This window comes from Idiotropiscis lumnitzeri, chromosome 12, assembly GCF_059441095.1.
Source record: "Idiotropiscis lumnitzeri isolate Australia: NSW breed Sydney's pygmy pipehorse chromosome 12, RoL_Ilum_1.0, whole genome shotgun sequence".
NCBI lineage: Eukaryota > Metazoa > Chordata > Actinopteri > Syngnathiformes > Syngnathidae > Idiotropiscis > Idiotropiscis lumnitzeri.
In genome coordinates this window covers 13,870,246-13,891,153 of record NC_142402.1, presented here as the reverse complement: position 1 = coordinate 13,891,153, position 20,908 = coordinate 13,870,246, and the positions used below count along the sequence as shown (strand labels likewise).

At 40.5% G+C, this 20,908-nt stretch overlaps 1 protein-coding gene across 3 annotated transcripts in view; it reads right to left on the bottom strand.

Annotated features, from left to right (window-relative positions):
• tnr (tenascin R (restrictin, janusin)) overlaps window positions 1–20,908 on the bottom strand; it is a 114,057-nt gene that overhangs the window by 16,130 nt on the left and 77,019 nt on the right. Inside the window, exons 13-25 of one of the 3 annotated variants that reach the window (XM_088311657.1) lie at window positions 19,716–19,866; window positions 14,979–15,157; window positions 14,714–14,804; window positions 14,324–14,424; window positions 13,404–13,506; window positions 12,921–13,010; window positions 11,386–11,519; window positions 11,145–11,274; window positions 8,959–9,225; window positions 6,960–7,079; window positions 6,612–6,755; window positions 2,171–2,290; window positions 381–524 (exon numbers count right to left, since the gene is read on the bottom strand). In XM_088311657.1, coding sequence (XP_088167783.1) covers window positions 381–524; window positions 2,171–2,290; window positions 6,612–6,755; window positions 6,960–7,079; window positions 8,959–9,225; window positions 11,145–11,274; window positions 11,386–11,519; window positions 12,921–13,010; window positions 13,404–13,506; window positions 14,324–14,424; window positions 14,714–14,804; window positions 14,979–15,157; window positions 19,716–19,866 — 1,774 coding nt within the window. The remainder of the gene's footprint in view (window positions 1–380; window positions 525–2,170; window positions 2,291–6,611; window positions 6,756–6,959; window positions 7,080–8,958; window positions 9,226–11,144; window positions 11,275–11,385; window positions 11,520–12,920; window positions 13,011–13,403; window positions 13,507–14,323; window positions 14,425–14,713; window positions 14,805–14,978; window positions 15,158–19,715; window positions 19,867–20,908) is intronic. The other 2 variants (XM_088311658.1, XM_088311659.1) reach the window with 2 other exon arrangements.

Genomic DNA, 20,908 nt, shown 5'->3' with positions numbered 1-20,908 from the left:
AATACATTCAAAAGTATTAAAAGAAGCTTTTTTTTTTTCTTCGTAGCTGAGTAACCCCTGATCAGTAATTTTAGGGGCACACGTAGAAGATGTAGGGACACAAACCGCAAATTGACATGGAAAGTAAATATTCACCGCACTCATTTTCACTGTTACAGATAAAGGCGATGAGGTTCGTCAGCAACCAAAAATATTTGCCAATAGGAATTACTCAAGTAGATGAAAATTGGTGTGGTGGAGTGCTCAGCGAGTTTACGTAAACATGTCTGGGTGTGAGGATTACATGCAACTGTTCTCGTCGCTCCTCCTTTCCGAAATACGAAGGCACTCCGTACGTTGGAGACTGTATATGCAAGAGGCTAAAGAAAGGCATCGCTTACGTGTTTGGAAGTTAGCGATGACAGTGCCGCTGGTGAGCGGTCCTTTGGTGGCATAGAGGGCGATTGAGTAGGACGTGCTGGGCTTCAGGTTGGATAGTTGGTGCTCCTGCTTGTTGCCCTCCACGAGAAACGTATCAGCTGTCACTAAGAAGAAGAAAAAAAAAAAAAAGAAGATAAGGGAAATGTAAGGAAAAGACTTGCAATTGCAATTCTTTGGAGATGTCACAGCATTACAAATTTTGAAGTGGCGAGGTTTACTCATCTTTAGTCAATGCATCAATAAAAGTTGTTTGTCTAACACAGAATCCTTGGGGGGTTTTTGTTTTGAAAATTGTCTCTTAGTGCTGAGTCGTACTGTTTTATCTGGACAGGCAAGAAGCTGAAATATCGAAAACCAAGCAACCCTTATTACGTGTTTTCTGTCGGTTCACATAAATCAGAAAGTGAATGATGGTTGAGCAGGAGTCACTTTTCACTTTTTGGCAGCTCCGTCAGGTGGCCTTCTGTACTATATTGCGCAAAATGCGCTTGGGCTCGACTTTATCGACAGTCTGACCGCAAATGTTATCTTTATTACAACAGCTCGTGTTACGGATAGTTTCCTCCGACACCCAATTTGAACTTGCCGATGTATTAAGAATACTGTATGATTAATAATTTGCCATAACCCGTGCCTTTCATATGACAAGTCATTTAAAACATCGATTACAGCAGAGCAAGATGATTGTGGGCAGTGACTTGATTATCTAAATGCTAAAGGTTAATGACTGCCGACAGTGGCTGAAGAGACAACAGTATGCATGTCGAGTAGTTCGAAGGCAGCTTTGCTACGATGGTTCATGGAGCAAATTATAAAGAGTGACCCTGAGAGGCCAAGCAATATGGCTATCTTTCACCTATCTGGATAAGGCTGTCAGACGGTGAGGACACAGGCGGCATGGCAAAAAAAATAAAAAAAGAAAATGCCGCAAGCTAGCTACAATGTTTTCACCCGGCCTTAGAAGTTCAAGCAAGCATGATGATGGATAGTGAGGGCAAGACAAATGCGTCTGTGCTGCCTCGCGTCACAATCTTAATGGGGGAAAACCTCGGCGTTTGCGTATTGTATCTCATCCGTACACAGATTCCGAATGAGGAAACAAGCAGGAAACTTGAAAAATCTCATCCTACAGCGCCCCCATTTGCAGGGGAAGTGTACTGAGTCAGCAATATGTTCTCTAATTGCAATGTTTTGGACTGCCTGAATAAAATGTCGAGAAAGTGGTTCTCTTTAAGAAAGTAGTCATCATAAATGAAGTGCAGTCGAAATGTTCAGGAAACAACCACATATAACACAACAGCGGCTCTGTTAAATTTGCCCTTTGAAACTTTCAACTTGCTAAAGGTCGTGGGCAGTATATGGCGGGTTGCGATTTGAAGAAGCGTGGTCAGGAATGTCCGATCCTTGACAGGAAGATGTTAAAGGGGAAGTCGAGTCAAAATGTTTTTTCACAATAATAAGTTCTACGCGGTCCCATTGGTCTAAACATAGCATTCCAATGTTGGTTGCATTTGTGGAATATGAATTAAGCAGCAAAATCCAGCCGTTTTGATCCATCTCAGTGGTTGGCCATTTTGCCACTTGCAGTCGACTGAAAATAGGCCGGGTCTAGGGAGGGGCAAGAGGGAGCACGAAGCCCCACCCCTCCCACAAACTAAACCCCTGGAAATATATTATATCTTAATGTCTGGCTTTCCCCCTTAAATATAAAATATATCAATTGTTTCTCCGACTCCGTTCCATCTCTTACCTTGATCGTTTGTGAGAGTCAGCACATAATTGTCGACGTTGGACATTGGGGGGTTCCACCTCAGCAGGGCTCCTTGCGGAGTGATATTGAGTGCAGTCAACTCTGATGGCATGTCCATGGCTGCAAATTCAACAGTACAGGTTATTTGCAAAATCTTCATTTCAGCGCAACAGAAATCATGCGGGCATGACGTAATCTCTTCAGTAAAAAAATGTCACAATTAGAACGCAGAGTTTAAATCACATTATTATACTCTTCCATTCACATCAGCGTGGTAATTATCGGTTAATAATTTTGAGACTTTGCCACTGTGAGTCCACAACTTGTTCTAAATGAATTTTAGTAGTGGAAAAAGTACGACGCAGACGTTCACCTTCGCCTGCGGTAGCTCAACCCTCCGCCGGACATGCAAGCATTGAATTTCAATTTAATTAAACCTTTGACCTCTACGTTTTGATGCCAATTTCACCCTCAGGCATGTTACTTTGGCACAGCATGGAACATGGCAGGCAAACACGGAACACAGAGTGCTCCGCAGTGCTACTTGTATGAAATAATTAATACTGTCATTTCCTCAACAGAATAATAACAATTTTTTTAAAAAATCGGTCCCTCTCATCAAGATACCGCGGTGACTGTGAGTCCTTATCACTGGGATAGATGAGTAAAACCTGAACCAAGTCATTAGTTTAATTGCCAGAAGGTTTAAGCAAATTATGCAGAGGCTTATTCAGTCAATTCGATTGGCAATGGGGAATACACGGAGCGAGACCAGGGGCAGAAAAACAAACCGGCAACTCTCTCTCTCTTTTTTTTTTTTTTCAAGGTCTTTGATAATCCAATCACCATGCTCCATCTTCTGATTGCATTTGTGAATTACTAAATGGAGCTGCAGTGTGTTTAAAAAGTGGACGGAACAAAGAGATAAGTCACGGTAGTTAACGAACGACAAACTATGAGTAAAATTCTAGCGACATTTTTGTTTAAAACAAGCAAAAAAAAAATAAATAAATAAAAAGAATGTTAACAAACTGAGTGGGTTTCACTCAATAATGTTCCCTTAAGTTGACTTGCACTATTTATTTTTTTTGTTTTTATTTGAACTATGACGGGTTAGAAGGGTTCAAATTTGACGAGATGCTCTTCATAGTGCTCTACTTGAGTATGCTGAAGACACACGGCCGTCTTTTGATTGGAAGTTGTGTTTCTTGTTTGCAAGTCCCGTCAGCGCTCAGCACTGTACCGTGTGGCGCTAATTAATTGGCAAATTAGACGAGCTGTCTCACCGGCATGGGATGATGCCGCAGTGGAAATGCAACCATGCTCAGGATTTACAGGACCTGATTTAAGATGTACCAAGAAGCCAGTGACAACAACAGGAATGACTTGTACCACTTGGTGGAAATGAGTCTTTAGTGTTTTAAAAACGTTTAATGGAAGAAAAATCTAAACAAATGACTTGAAGTAAAAGCTTTTTTGCATTTCGTGGAAGCAGATTGTTTTTCTTTTCAACAGTTTTTTTTTTTTTTTTTGGAGCTGACCTCTTGGTATCCCTTATTAAAAAATATTGCATTTTAATAGCAGTGTTTTTTGGTTTGCTCCCGAATACATTTATTATTGTTAAGGCAAAGCTTTGATCAATCTTTTGCAGGACACGGCAGTCCGGGAACACGCCAGCTGTCCTGGTTGACCGTGAGGTCATTCTAATTTGTGGAGTGCCCGTGGCCATTATGGAGACCGGATAGAGAGGACACCCCAGTTCTTCCTGGCTGCAACCTGTCAATACAATTTAAATTACACTGCTTGTTGCTTGATCGACAGCTTGAGATAAAACGGAATTAAAATGTTATATCACGATTATTGCCATATATATATATATATATATAAAAACGTGTTCTAGCACTTTTATAAATTGTTGAAAAACATCCAACGGGTTTTCTCATATAAGCATCCTTTTGCCATTTGAAGTGCAAAGCGACTTAAAATATTGTATATTTAAACTCGATAGCCATCACACGAGGTGTGTTCTTTGGGAAGCCGATAAATTAGCCAGACTTTAACAGCCTTTCTTCCAACTCCAGTGTTGAGAGCCGAGATCATTTATTAAAGGTCCTGACATTTTGCGTACGAGCCCATTGTTAGTCGTTAAACATCTCATCTCATAGCCCATTTACTCTCGAGCCAAACAGTTTTTCTCAAATGCCAGTACATTAAGTTTGGTGGCAAAAATGAAATATGGCTCCATGCGTTTCTTATCTGCTCTGATAATTAAACAGCAGTCGATGCATATTTGCCCATGCCATGTGTGATCACTTTTGTAAATCCCAAGCGTGCCATTTTTAAGAAATTACACAAAGGATCCTTGGACGGGTAATGTGTTTAGAATCTCATTTACCAATTTTCCAACTAGCTAGACTATGTACTTTCCAGCCTATTACAACTCTCCGTGTCGCTTCACAAGCACACTGGGATTGTTAAAGGGGAAGTCAACCCCGAAATTTTCTTGACTAAAATTTGTTCAATGCACGCCCACTAGTCTAAACATGGCATTTTGATTAATATTGCGTCGGTGGAATATGAGTTAAGCAGTAAAATCCACCCATTTTTATCCCTCTCAGGTGGTAGGCCATTTTATCACTTCTGTCAACTGAAAATGACATCACAGTTGCTCAAGGCTCACCTAACAACCAATCGTGGTTTCAGAAAAAACAGGTGAGCCGTGTGATTGGCCGTCACCTGAACCCTGAGCAACTGTTATGTCATTTCGAACATTTTATTGCAAATATTTTTTTGGGGGGGGTTGAGTTCCTTTTTAAGGTGCCATAATAGAGAAGTGTGAGTGCAAAACAAGACAAAGTGGGCAAAAGCAAGAAAAAGCTTAAAGTGATTCGACTTTTACCTCACCAATGCCCCCCCCCACCTCCTGCCTCCATCAATGAATTCTTGAACCTGTTTTTTCTTTTCAAATCACGTCTCATTGACATGCAAACACACCTGCTCTACTCTCCTGAGCTTCCTTAAACTCCCCCCCCCCCCCCCCTCACGCACACGCGCACGCACACACTGCAGACTTTGCATACACCACGGGGAGTGTGTTAATTTTATGCGAAGGAAATTCTTTGAATGAGAAGCGTGTTCCATATTTCGGTGCATTCATGTGGAAGCGCGCCGTGCCGCTTGATTCCTATTGGAATAAGAATCAGACAGAAACGAGGGGAGATTTTATTTCATCTTATTTTTTTTTAGAAAGAAGCAACGAAGCGAAAGAGCGGGAAAGTGTGCAAGGAGGTGCAAAGATTCAAGAGGATAGACGTGAGGTGAAAGGATAAGGAGAGTGCTGAGAGGTGGACTGCGGAATATGTTACCAATTACTGGGTCAGGGGGTCGACATCATCGTCACTCGCTACAATGCCAGATGCCGGCTGTACCCTTTCATTTGTGTGTGTGCGTGTGTGTGGGGGTGTGTGTGTGTGTGTGTGTGTGTGTATGTAAAGTGTTCTTAGAAGTGCGGCACGCCAACCTTGTGCACGACAAATTGCAGGAATGTGTGTGTGTTTTATTTTTATACTAAGTATTTGTGACAGTTTATTACAGTTAACAAAAACTAACTCTCCAATTAAAAAAATCAAATTCTTGTTAACAACATCAAATAAAAGGAGAAAAAATAAAACTGAAAATATTTAGAGTTTATCAAACTAACATTTTCCTTCCTATCCAGTTTTGACAGTTTTTAATCATATTTGCGTTTTCCGGGTTAATTTAAAATCTATTTATTTTTGTGTTGCCGAAGCTACAGGTCAGCTGTTCGAGAATCATTGGTTACAACGTACTCAACCTGCAACATTTCGACTTTATGGCGGCTGTGCCTCAGCTGGCATTTTAGGTTCCCACTGGAGGAAAATACAACCCAGATAGTATTTTTTTTTTTCGGCTGGATGCAACTTGTATATTTTTATTTATTTATTATTTATTATTTTATTTCTATTTTTTATTTTCTATAGTTCTACCTCCTATTGAATCGCTCCTCTAGAAATGCCCCCACACGCTGGACCACATTTACTTCCCTAGACCCTACGTCATGAGTATGCAAGGTCGTAATTATAATGTAATGTGATCGCTTACGTACGGTAAATTATTTTATATTTTAATTAATTTCATATCAGTAATATTAAGTATAAAATGTACATTTAGGTATTTATTTAAAGATTTAGGGAGTACTAAAAGGTTAATTCCGATTTACACGGAAATTTGGGTTATATCGCCAGCGTAGGAACAGAACTTTTTTGCAAATCAAGGACTTCCTAGATATTGTCTTTGAAGATCCAAAATATTAAATGACAAGTATGCAAATCTGTTTCCTTCATCAATAAGACACAAGGAAATAATGACTTGAGCGACTTGTCTCAGCGACTTTCAGTCCACAGCATGTTTTTCCGCGTACCTGTGAAGACCGAAGCGCTGACAATATTGCTCTCCTGGCTCCCCCTGACAGCGTTGAGACTGATCTCATACTCCGTAGCCGGGAACAGACTGGACAAAGTGTAGTTGGTCACATCGCTGTCAAGCACCACGCTGTCCACGCGGCCTGCGGGAAACGCATGAGAACTCAGCTTTGTCTTCATTACCAGCGTGTCGTGAACAATTCGAAATACATCTACTATTCAGTCACAGTGAAGGAGGAGTAAAATATTTATAGCTATAATTTCAGATTATAATTAAGATTCATTGGCAAAAGATGAGGCTATTAGAGTTTCAGCAAATCATATTAAAATATGGGGAAATTAAATACCTCTGGCTGACTGGTAGGAAAGCTTATAATATTCAAAAGGAGCCAGCGGTTTGATCCACGAAATGGTCACTATGTCCTCAGAAACGGCGGACACCGTCATCTGCTTGGGGGGGTCCATACCTACAGCATAATTCAGAGTTTGGTTAGAAAAAGAGCTGTGACACTGAACACTTCACACAATTGTCTGACATGTTATATTCGTCTGTCGCATTTGTTGGTGCACATTACAGATGTTGTCGGGTTCCAAGTACGGGAATTTAGTGAACCCCGGGCTATATTGCAGATTTGTAAGCGATCCTGATTTAATGGCGGTTTTACACTCCAAATTTTGCAACACTGAGGTCTATTGGGAGAAATGCAGTGTTATTAAAAGTAAGAAGGCGAAGATGTCCCTTTCAAGTAAAAAAATAAATAAATAAATAAAAACATATCTTGAGGATTAGGTCAATTTTAAAGTAAATAAGGTCTCCAACGGATAAATCGACGATCAAGAATAAAGATTAATCGGATAATTTAGTTGCTTTTGAGCATTGCTGTATGCCGTTTGTATGTGCTGCTGCTTCGTGTGAGTAAAAGTAGAACTGACATCACAGTTGCTCGGAGCTCAGCTAACCAATCACAGGTCGCCTGTTTTCGGAAGTTGCGCTATGATTGGTTGTTAAGTAAGTCGTGAGCAACTGTGGTTTTTCACTCGACGATGTTAATCAGAATGCCGTGCTTCGACTCGTGAAGTTGTATAGGAAATATTCTTGTTAAGAAATATTTTTGGCGGACTTCCCCTTAAAGGTTTATAGACACCGTGATATAGTGCATATGCTAATTTCTCTCAGCGAACGATCACCATTCAAACTAAATTGTGCGTGAACAAAAGTGTCAACTGGTTGAAAACATATTCAAGGACCAATTCGTGGTCCTGCCGAAAGAAAAACAGCAAAAACTGCTAACCCATACGAAATATCCCCCAAGCCCCTCCCTGCTGACAATTTGTTTACCCGTGTCTCCGGAGATAGATATCGAGCGACTGTGGAAAAGGTTACAGCGGAGACGATGTGAGCAAACAAGTCATGTGATGGCAGTTACCAAGGTATTAACGGCATCAACAAAAGAAAGTAAAAGTGAAGGGGGTGATGAGGAGATGAATGCGCTTCCATCTTTTGCGAGGGGAAAGCAGCAGCACGGGCAGCACTTCAAATCCAAAGAATAATGACGAGTATTCATGAGAAGAGGGGGTCATTTATAATTCCTGGCTTTGAAATTATTTAATTTCCACTTGGCTGGAAAACAGCAGCTTCTTAATAAAAATGGCGCCCATTCGGGTATGGTTATCTTCCTAATTGTGTTTGCTTTGGCAAATGTGGAACTAGCATGACGCTGTGTGTTGTTTATTATTTAATGAAGCGTCGTTTAGAGGCAGCAAAGGTGCCGAATACAAAAAAAAAAAAAGCTCTGACTGAAATGATTCACAATTTATTTTCTCTGTGTCCGACCGTTAATGATAACGAATGAAATGCCTCTGCATTTGTAGCAACAATCTTCTACCGCAGCTACCGTAAGTTAAAAGCCGCAGGATGCAAAAGTGACAAAGCCGATTACATCGCTAACTACTTGGTCGCGCACGTAAAGGAAGAAGCAGTTTGCTCTGGCCGGTGTAGAGGAGTGAGAATTAATTAACTGCACTTTTGGGAACAGAGACTCTTCACGTTTTGCTTTTTCGTCATAGTTGCCCGTACATTAGAAATTATAAATAAAAATAAATAGTATAGTAAAACTGCATTGATAATTCTGAGGCTTCTTACCTGAAAACATTTTTTGATGTTACAGATCTGCGATCTTTGACACTTTTTGCAATCGAATTGAGTTATTCGATTTATCGTTTCAACCATTTGAAACAGTATCACAAACGCCGTCGTAATGCATGTGAATGAAGCTAGCCAAGAACAAGCAGGAGTGTAAAGCGTCCCCTCTCCCCGAGACTTTTCCATCCGATCAGGCAGCTCACCTGTCGTGAGGGACGCCGTAATAGGCTCGGAGGTGACGTCGCCCTGTATTGTGATTAGGCTGACGGTATACTGAGTGGAGGGAAGCAGGTCTTGCACCAACGACCTCGTCTTGGAGCCTTCCAGGGTCACCTTTGAGGTATCGGTGCCGTCAGCTGAGCTGTAGCTGAGGATGAAGACGTCAGCGGGCGGCGCCGGCGAGCTCCACGCCACGAGCACTGAGTCGGAAGTCACCTCGGACAAGTAGAGGTGGGAAACGGGTCTGATCCCTGGAGGCATATGGATTAAATGTCACGGGGGAGAGTCTCCGAGTGCACAGAAAGCAGGAAAAAGCGTCGAAAGGAATAAGGTGTCGTCCAGGATGGAAACGGAGAAGCCACGGTGGTGATGAATGGATGGATGGACGTGGTTGGCGAAATTGCCTCGGGTGCGATCTTGATCAAGCAGACCACAGAGTCATGTGGACGTGATGATTTAATCGCTGATGAAGACGAGAGGCTAATTGGATTATGTGCCATAAAGATGAAGTTGTGATAGGATTGATCCCGAAAAGAAAATGAAAAAAGCCATGATGGTAGCAGATGTTGCTGTCAAAACGGATGACTTCGACAGCTAATGATGAAGTGAATGAACATCAAGCTGCTTCCAGTAATGCGCATATTATATTTACCGTGCAGTCAAATTGAAGGTTATATCGTCATGCATCTAACAGCTATTTATGCTGAGAAAAAAAAAAAATCACGCTTTTGAAGGTGCACTTCAAGAGAAAATCCCATGTTTTCCTTTAAGATGAGCTCCCTTGGGCACCGATAATTAGATGTTACTCGTGAAGTGGATGAGAAGATGACATCCAATTAACTTTTTTTCATCGTCCTGATCGTCCATCTTATCATCCTGTCATCTCTCCCAATGCCCAACGGTTAGAGCCGTGAACGACACGAAATGATGAAGTTACACATCTCGATGATGATGATGATGATGATGATGGCGGCGGCCACGATGATGACAACTGCCATTTTTGTTCTGAAGAATGACGAGATCAAGATAAGGATGATGAGAAGAAAAGGCAAGTGCTCAAGTGCATCGTTTTGATGCGGAAAAGTCAAATCAGAAGTAAAAAAAAAAAAAAAAAAAAAAAAAAGCTTCTTGCTGGTGTATATGGCCAAAAATTCCCAGAAAAAAAAACAAGGCAGAAGATGAAGAAATGTGTCGTGACTGAAGAAACCAACAAGCATGTACTAAGATGAAAAGACCCGTTGCAAATGTGAATCCAGCTCATTAGCAGGCTGCAATCTTTTCGATCAACTAATAGTCTCGTATTCATTTTTAAGTAGGACTCACCTTATGGTCATTAAATTCACCACTGGACTCTGTGGGATCTTTTCATTCCCACATATATTAATATTTGTAACTTTTTGAAGAATCCCAACTTAAAATGGGTAAACACAAACACACACAAATAATCAGGGTGATTTTTTAAGTATTTACTTTTTACTTTTTTTTTTAGCCAAGCCCGATTGTCAAATGTCCCCAAAACGATGATCATCATCGATTTTCAATAGTTAGTGCTTATGCGTGTGTGTGTGTGGGGGTGTGTGTGTGTGTGTGTGTGGTTGACACCAAGTCATGGACGGTCTACCGTGTTTTGGACACACGTGTATACATTACGTGTCTCACAAGTCATTTGTCACAATAAAAATGAGCGTTACCAGAAAATAAATTTCTTCTTCTACTACTACAGTGAAGCACAGCAAATTTTCCGTTTGGCTGGGGTAAATTTGCCATTTTGGCGCCAAGGAACAATGTTGAAGTCAGAAAAGGCACTTTGCTTTGTTAAAAAGAAAGGAGTGCTTTGACGCCATCTTGTGGCATATAGAGGCAATTACAAACCAATTTCTGCTATTCACAGCAGGGCATTCGTCACTATTTTTTTTTAGATTGTATTAAGGACGGGAATGATAATTTAGCCATTCCGATGTCATTAGCAATCATGCTAATTGATCCGATTCCTTGTCGTTTATCTTACCGATTTCCATAGGATGAGGGAATGAAATAATACATATGAAATAATTGATGTCAATATCACTGTATAGCGTATGTTGATGACAAATTGAAGGGTTGTACAAAGTATCAACTTTCAGGTACCGATACGACGGGCAGGACGCTTCAGACGACACTTCACTTCTACCTGTAAAGGCATCGATGGAAGCCACGTTGCTCTGCTGTCTCCCCCTCTTGGCTGCCACTGTGATGGTGTATTCAGTGCCGGGCTCCAAGTCTGTCAAAGTGGTGGTGGTTTCATGTCTTGGCACAGTCAGCTGGAAAACAAAGAACACTTGAATCAAAATAGCAATCAAAATCAAAATATTTACCTGCAAGGTATATTCTTAATCAATATTTGAGAAGTAATTGCCGTTGTGATTGTTCACCTCAGTCGTCACACCCGAGGAGGACGTAAAGGTGACTTTGTAGAAGTCAATGGGGCCCTGGACCATGCCCCACACTAGCGTGATGGTGTTGTCTGTTGAGGCCGTCACGGTTAGATCCATAGGTACGTCCAGACCTGGCATCATGAAGAACCAAAGACATACTTTTGAAAATTGGTCACGTGCGAAAGGTGTTCCAAATGTTTCAGATAGAATTCTGATCTTTCGTTATTTTGAACATAATCCCTGGAGTTCAATCAATTTGATCCATCAAGTCCGTCCCGGAAACGGGTTTGATCACACCGCACAAGGAATGCCTCCAAAGCTTCAGACACATGTTTTGTAACCATGCATGTGTAATTAGGTCATCATCTAAATTTAGCGCTTTTAGTGCAGGTTTTTTTTTTCAGTAATAGAAAACCAAAACCATAACATAAAAAAAAAATTCGAGTGAGAAAAATGACTACTGTCACCTGTCTTCTGAATCTACTCTGATGTCACAGATAGCACGTCTACATCCCTTAATGCGCATAAAGCATTCCGAACATGACGTCTTCCCAATCCACGGGAGAACAAATGTGATGAAATGGAGCAGCCTTGGTTATACGCGTCACTACGACAGATCGATAATTCTCTTCTTGACATGAGAAGAGGCACTTTTGTGTCATAAATGTAATTTAATGAATCTTGCATCAATGCAGACACTCTACTCATGTTTCCAAGATGCAGTCAATCAAATTTGGTGGGCTTTAAAATATGGACACGTAAACTAAACGTTTACCATTATAAATACAACTGATATTTTCTTTCAATGCAACGAAGAAACAGAAGTTTGATCGATTTATTCGTCAGGACATCAAGCTGTTAATTGGGTGATCTTTTGTGCTTTTGACCACTCGTACTTTCGTGGAATGAAAAGAGCTGCTCAAAGAAGATCTGTCCAACCGAAGGATGCTGTTCGTTCGGATAATTACGGCAGAGTATTGAAAAAGACCATCCAGCTATTAGATCAAGTGCGACATGAGTGCTTGTCAGGTGACACCTGTGGGTATTTAACAACATTTCCTTGATTTCCCTACTATGGGGAAAGTCAAGTAAGGGTTTAATTAATTAATTGGTTGCGGACGTGGGGGGCACCAAAGAGTCAGTGAACAAATCTTTCAACCAATTATTTTTGATCAACTGATTCTAATTATCTGGTTCACTGAAAAGAACTGTCATGCCCATCATATGTCTCATTTGCTTTAAGACACAATTAACTCATTCACTGCCAGCCGAGTTAAAAAAAAATAAAAAAAAATCGTTGACGTCTTTAGCCGTCAATGGCAGTAAATGAGTTAATCAATTGCTCATATGACAGATTTTCTCCTATTGCAAAATAGTCTGGAATGGTTCACTGTATATTTGTGTCTCGAGTGTGACCAGGTTCCTTTATTTGTACCCGTAGCATAATTTACATAACATCTCATGCTGTACGCTGGCTTTGTGGGAAATAACAATTTAGATTTTAGCGACACATCCTAGATAAAGTCACCCACCGGTCCTGGCGTTCATAGTGGCCGATGTGCTCTGGTTGTTGCCCCTCATGGCAGAAATGCCGATACCGTACTCCGTGCCAGGCAGCAGGTCTGAAACACAGTCAGTGAATTAAAATCAGCCACAGACATGCAGAAGCAAACAGAAGGGAAATGTCAAAAGTGAAAAGTTGATCGGAGAGGGAGAGAGTGAGAAAAAAACCCATTTCTTTTTAAAAAGATATTAAAGCATTGATTGCAGAAAATAACATACACTTCCAAATTTCCTTGCTTCCAGTATGCCCCCAGGACAACAAGTATCTGGACAAAAACAATCAGTAGTGGCCAGCCAAGCAGTGGAGGCCACCCTGGCATGAAGAACACTTCCCTCCGTAAACAATAGATGAGCTGGGATAATTTTGAAAAAAAAAAAAAAAAAAAAGGCTCCAGCAAAATTGTGGCGCAAAGGACCCTCGGGTTTGTTGATGACAATTTCTCGACACTTACCGGTGAGAGTGGTCTTTGTGGTTGCACCCTGGTTTCTTGGAACAATAACTTTCTCGTATTGATCACCTGCCAGCGTGCTGTACACCACCTGGTAGGCTTCCACCTACATGTGCACATAATTAGGGATATTAAAACTATTGATCACGCTCAATGTTTATTTTCAGCTTCAAATGGAAGGCTCAGATCCAACGAGCAAACACACACAGAGTGATGATAACGTATGGTAGGAAATACAGTAAAACATTTTAAAGGGGACATAATATCAAAAGTTATCGGCCTGTGCACAAATAGTGCGTTGCCTTCTCATCGAGTGTTCACTTAAACACCCAAGCAAATGTTATGTGAGACTATTTCTTAAAATGTGTCAGTGAGCGAGCTAGAAGACCTTTTAAATATTAGCATGAAACAATCTGGATCGTCAGTTTTGACAATTTTTGATTTTATATGATGATCTGATTTTCCACGGCATACTTTATCTCTAGCTGCAGTGGTTGGGAATCATTGCACTAATCTAAGTCTTAATTATAGTAATTTATACTATTTTGAAAAAAAAAAACTGTCTCAAGTCACAAATATACAGATCAACTCAGGTGCCATATTTTTGTTTATATAAGAAAAGGAAACCAAGATAAATCATTTAAAACCTTTAACGTGAATTCAAATTAGTCATTATTTTTTTTAACCAAGAGTGAAAGTACAAATAATGCGGTTGCACAGGTGTACACACCCTCTCATAAGTAGCATGTGACTCTTCTGAGCAGGTGTTGAAACTTTTTTTTATATCCACAAAAAAAGCCTTTCTCACATCACATGTCACCCTAAACCTCCAAATGCGGTATTTTCAGAACCATCATAAAGCGAGAACCCAATAAGTGGTTAAAGCCACACTGCCGGGTCAGCGGAGCGCTCGATGAGCTTACCTGCGCCTCACTGTTGTCCCATTCCAACTCCAGGGAGGTGGAGGTCTTGGAGAGGAGACGCAGGTTCTTGGGGGCGTCGATCTCTGAGAAGAACGATAAAGCTGACAACGTTGGGGACACTGAGACCGTTTCTCAGGGGAGGTGAACAAGCAGACATCAGCAGTGTAATCGTCGTCACAAACACGCAGGATGCCAAACTCGCTGCGAGGTGCATGCATTAGCCAGTTGAACACCGCCTAATATCGGGTGTGCAAACTTTATTGGGCTCTGCCAAATAACCTTGAGCAGCGCGGCACATCAGGCCATATGTCATCAACAGTTCTATTCCCGAAGGCAGGCTCGGGATCGCATGCAGCGTGATTACCACATCTGCTTGCTGTCAGCCCTCACCGGTTGTAAATTCAATGGAAATGGAGCCGCTCGTGTTCCCGTTCCTCACGCCGCTCACAGACACCTCATAACGCGAACCGGGGCGTAGGACCTTCACAACAAAGTAGGCAGAGTTGGTGCTTTGAATCCATTTGCAGTCAAGGGCCACATTCACATTTCAGTTTTAAAAACAGATAGCGAGACCTGGTGAGGTGAAAATATTCATTCAAAATATACTTTGCGTATCACGATTTTAAATCCACACCAGTGCATCCCTCCCACTCACCTGCAGGGTGTACTGGCTGAGTGTGGGCTGGAGGCGGAAGGTCGTACGCGGGCCTTCGCCTCCCACGAGGCCGTAACGCAAGACAATCTGATCAATCTTGGCTTTTGGCGGAGTCCACTCCAGGAACGCTACCGTGTCGGACACATCGCGCACAACCAGCTGAGTGGGGCCGTCGATCACTGCAAAGCAACGAAATTGTCACCAATTGCACACTAATTGACCACACCTGGCATTTGGTGACATTTCTACCAGCATGATTAGCGGTAATTGCATTGATTAGAAGTGAAAAAGTCTTGGAAAAGTGTGGTTTATTTTTACCTAAGGAGCCAAGCTGACGAATAGGTGCATCTGAATGAAATAGAATCTGCTCGGAAAGTTTATTTCTTTAATTCAATTGAAAAATTCATCTCTCGTGATTATATACTCAGATGAATTGTATTGTAATCTTGTTTCAAGCAAATGATGAATTCTTTCAATAATTCCGACATGGCCTCTGTTAGGGTGACTGTGGTACTGAATAATTGAAGAGAAAAGTGATTCTATCATAGAAAAACCCATTTATTTCCTATAATTTTATTCTGAAAGTCAAATTCATTATATAGATGCATTCACACATTCAAACTACTTTTCAGCAGGCCAATTTCTATTAAATATCTGTACATGAACTCTCGCTTTTCTCAGGGGGTAGAGACCAGGCCGGCGCATGAATAGCGGAAATCTACATATAATTGACGGCCATTATAAATGCATTAGTGGGAAGGAAAAAAAAAATCTGCAAAACAACAACAAAACGGTCTGTCTGTGATTGAGGCACCTCCAAACATGCATTTGGTCATAAGGACAGTACTTTGGTTAAATTACTATTATTGGCCTAATTTCATACAGAATAAAAAGTGGAGCATCATCTCATTTCTCCAAAATATTTCTATCGCCCCTCCATCACGCTGAAATGAGCAGCTACACGCAAGGCCACATTTACTTTATAAACGCTGTCCAACCCAAATTTTTTCCCGACTGTGGGCATGCATCACATCACGGAAGCGTTTCGTTCACATTCGAAGTTGAAGAAACCTCCTGTGTCACAATTATATTGAATTTCATATTTTATTTCACAAATCAATACAAATTGGGCAGTCTAATCGTGCGGGTGTTATTTTTACAAATCGTTGAGCAATCAAAAGTGTTGAAAATGGCTTGCTTCGACAAAAGCAATCTTAATGCTTGATCAATCGTCTTTTGTGGGCTCTCCTGAAAAGTGATGATTTTGGGGGAGTTAGGATTTCACCTAACATCAGTGATTTGTTTTTGTAACGTGAACAAGTACATGAAAAGATTGGATATCACAAAAAAAAAAAAAGAAAGTGTGAACGAAGCCAAACTATAGTCGGAGTAATTGGCACATACTGCATCTGCTAGTAAAGGATCACAAATCACGCCCAAGCGCATAAAAAAAGTCTTGTGTCATGTCATTATTAGGTCTGCTAAAAAAACTAAATGTATACATTTTATAAACCATTCCATGATATTCACCTTTTACCCAGAAAAGCCTTTTGATTGCTCAAATATACAACATCGTACGCACTGATTCAAGTTTTTTATTTTTTTTTTTAGGTAAGCAGATGTGAAAATGTTTATTCCCTGACAAGCTGCTGAGCGGCAACTGATCCGAGCTGACACACGAGGAGAAAATAAGTCTTATCTGTGCAAAGTGTAACTCATGAGTGCTTAATTTTGATGACACAAAACACCTCCTGGGTGTCAAGAGATGAATACACAAAAAGTGTGACAAAACTGTGTAATTATTAACACAACAGGGATTTGCAGTTTTCCTTTTTTTTTTGTGTGATATCACAGATCATGAGGGCTAACATTTTAGTTCAGTTCAAGATTTGTATGTCCTTTTGATCACATTACCAGGCATATTTCAGTTTAGTGCTATCCCCACTCACCACATAAACACAGTGAAATGTGAAAACTGCCGCCAGGAGTTAATATGCTTTTACCATCCGTAACAGGGGTGGGCAAACTTTTTGATTGGCGGGCCACAATGGGTTCTAAAATTTGACAGGGGGGGCCGGACCAGGAGGAGATGGATGGAGTGTTTTGGTAACCTCACCTCATCGGAGAAAAAAAAAGAAATTCAATTTTAAATTAAAAAAATTACAACAATATATATATATATATGTCTTTGAAAAAACACAGTATTTAGAAAATAAAAACATTAACAAGGTTTATTCATTTCATTTTTTTCAAGTTCGGCGGGCCGGATTAAAACGTTTAACGGGCCACATGTGGCCCCCGGGCCGTAGTTTGCCCACACCTGATCTATAAGGAGGCTCTCTGTTTTATATAATCAGGTTGTCCAAAAATAATTCTCACTCATTGAGTTCCCTTTATTATATAAGTGCAAATAACCCCAAAATAATGGCAACTATTCAAAAAAAGTTTGTCAAAGTGCAAAGTGCTATTATTTATTTAACTCAATGTGTTTGTAGCCATGTCAATAAATACTCATATTAAAATGAAATATGCGTCTATGCGTATTGGCCAATGAAAGAGTGAATACATGCTTTGGACAACCAGTATTAGATGTCAAGTAAAACTGAACTTAATTAAAAACATTAATGCACACAACAGTGAAAAGAAAGTGCAGAGGTGAACGCTAATGGCCTTGTCTAAATATTGTAAGATCATCTCTAATTGTACACAAAAACTCATTTACAACATTTTCATTAATTAGCACGACTGTTAGAAACAAGAGTTCACTCTTTACTCTTTGGTGTGCATGCATGAACAATAGCATCCGCAAATCAAAGGATTTTTTTGTCTCATTAAATGGGAAAAAGGAGACATCTATTTATATATTTTATTTGTATCGAATTGATGATGCCGTTAAAGAGAAGAAGAATGGTTTACATACTGGCGCATCCCATGCCGATACCTTATTCTGTGCATCCTCTCAATATTTTAGAAGGCCTACCTACTGTATGTATAAATGTAATCCCTATTTATGAAGTATTCAAATATCTTGAGATTTTCATGAAATTGTTGAATGAAATATTTCATTTTGTGTGCACTAAATCAACATAATGTGAGTTTTACTTTTTGCATTAAGACGGATTTGATGTTTGGGAAATGTAGAAAATCTTTTCCAAGGTGTCAATTTGAGAGTAACAATCCATGCTGAGATGGCATTTTTATTCTGCCGTGTTGCCCCGCGTGGGGGGGGTGGACTCAAGTGAATGGCATGTTTACCGCAATGTGCAAAAAAAGAAAGCACGCTCTCCTCAAAAGTATTTCTTTTCGGGGTGGAAAAAAAAAAAAGTCCCGGACTCAAGTTTGACACATTGCAATACGCCTTCTTTCTTGATGTAGTCACAATTGGGCCCGTGGGCCTCGTCCTAGAAAAAGAGCCTCAGGAAGACAACAGCCAAGAAGCATTTCCCTCTGGTTTTTCCCTCGGACACCTCATCATACTTTCCCGTCTCCATGGAACAATATATCTTTCTCATAAATAACCAACTGCCTTCAGATTTATCTTAACTCTTCCGCTAACCAATCAGGTGTCTTCTTATGGGCTGTCATGAAATATTAATGAGGAAGTGGCACGAATTATTAAACGGTACTTAATTACAACTCCTAACTTGAACAAAGTCTTGACAGGAAATTGATGGTGTTTGGACTACAGAGATGAGAGGCTGAAATTTGATGAACAACTTTTGAATTGAATCTACGAGACACGTGTTCATGCAGCCAGCTGGATGAGGAGGAAAGGTGATACATCATTGAGATAGAGGCAAGCTCATCAGTATGTACTTGTCTTTGGGGATGTGCGTTGTGTGCATAATATTTAATATTAATATGATAACTTTGTTTGGCATTGAATGTGATTTGTGCGTTTTCTTTTACACGTCAATCGTTTTACAGGTAGGCTGTTTGGTCCACAGTTATTGTAGGTCGGTTAAAAAGTAAGCAATTGGGTGCGGTCGCCTATGTGGACTATGCCAGTTGATTTTGGGCAAGAGGCGGGGTACCCACCTGGACTGGTCATAGGGGCGTTACTTTAGCCAGCTGCCCAAGATAACCAAAGTTGGTTTCAACAAAAGAACCAAATTGTCAGTCCAATTCAAAATCCAAATTTGAGACTGTTGGCTTTAGATAAGTTGCCAGGAGGGCCAGAGTCAGCAGGGTGGGCTCTACAAAGGCCACTGGGACCACACACCATAACGTCTGTTTTCTTTTCATTGAAATTCAGGCCTTCACTTCATCCAGACAGGTCAAAAGTAGCCTTAGAGAAAGCGTCCTTTTAGCTCAGCGGGACATGAAAATAGCAGGGGCCCAAAAAGTGACCCCTGTGGAACGCCGGGAGTCAGAGCAACCGAGGCTCACACACACACACAAAAAAAAAAATCTGTCTGCAAAATAGAATCTGAACCACTCAAGAGCTCGATGACTAATGCCCAGCTGGTGCTGCAAACGAGCCGACAGAAAACGGCGGCCCACCACTTTGAACGCTGCAGTCAGACCCAACAAAAAAAGAAGAAATAATACTTTTCCCATGTTGCACTGAGGCACAATCCACTCAACTCATGTTATTACTTACTTGTGAAATCTATTTTGTTTTGTGTCAAAGACCTGTTTCGCAAGACTGTTTCACCTAGTCAAGAGAACACTTGCGACGTTTGACTCCCCCCTCGCCAATAGAGCATGCTTGTCTGTGTCAGATTCAGTACGTACATGTCATGACCGTAGCGGTAAAAGGTTGACTGCGACCTTGGTCTCGGAGCGCTACCAGGTTCACTGTGTACTCCTCGCCCGGTCTCAGACCAGTTTGTACAAAGGATGTGATGGTGCTGGGCAGCTGGGCAGTCATCCCACCGTCATTGTCCTGGGGGAACAAAAAAAAAAAAAAAAAGTGACAGGCTGCCAAAATTGGATTTTTTAGTAGACAAATCCAACATGTCTGTATGAAGTACAGTGAACTCCCATGCGGTTTGGGATGCGGAAATTCATATTATATTATAATAACAGTAGAGTTGACAAAAAAGTACAGGGATTGGTCTGACTTGCGAATAGCGAAAATCCACATACACGAGACGCCCGTTGAAATACGTTTTTAAACAGCAAAAAAAAAAAAAAAAAACCTTCATGAAATAAGAATAAAAATAAATTAGATTTGGAAGCGCCTTTCAGGACTTACTAATACTAAGCATTCAATATGCATTTTCCACAAACAAATTGGGGGTGGGGGTTGACTGAGACAAAAAAAATTTGAAAAATAAAAAAATGTAAAAAAAATAAATAAATGTACGTAAAATGATTCCGCATAACAATGACAGTCCAGACATGAGCCCAGCAATCTATTCGTATTTTTTTTATTTTATTTTTTTATGATGGATAATTACTTTTGCACAGAAGTGTAAATAACATTTTGGCAAATGCTCAACACCTGTACATTCGAAGGAGTTGGAAAAAAGAAATATGAATTTCAATGTTTTTACCATTAGATTAAAAAGTTTCGACGACAAAAATGACCAAATTTCCACTTGATGATAAAACCCTTCTGAACTTTCAAAGTGCCAAGTTTTACATCTCTCCGTCGGCCTTCCCATGATGCATATGCATCACAAGCTGTTGGGATGCACAGGCAACAAGATTCTGCTCGCTATTTTCTCGCTTTCAAGGGTGACGGGATGAGTCACAACATGCAGTTTGAGCAATGTTGAAGCCACGAGCATCAATTTAACACAACTTCACGTTCCCAAAGACGTTCCATAAATGCAAAGACTCTATTACGCATCGTAATCTTTGAACTGTTTTGAAGAGCAATTCAAAAAAAAAAAAAATAACATGATGCTCAATTGTTGCCTTGAATTTTCTCAGCAGGTTTCACTGTAGGAGGATGTTGCCAAGAAACAATCTTGTCATCC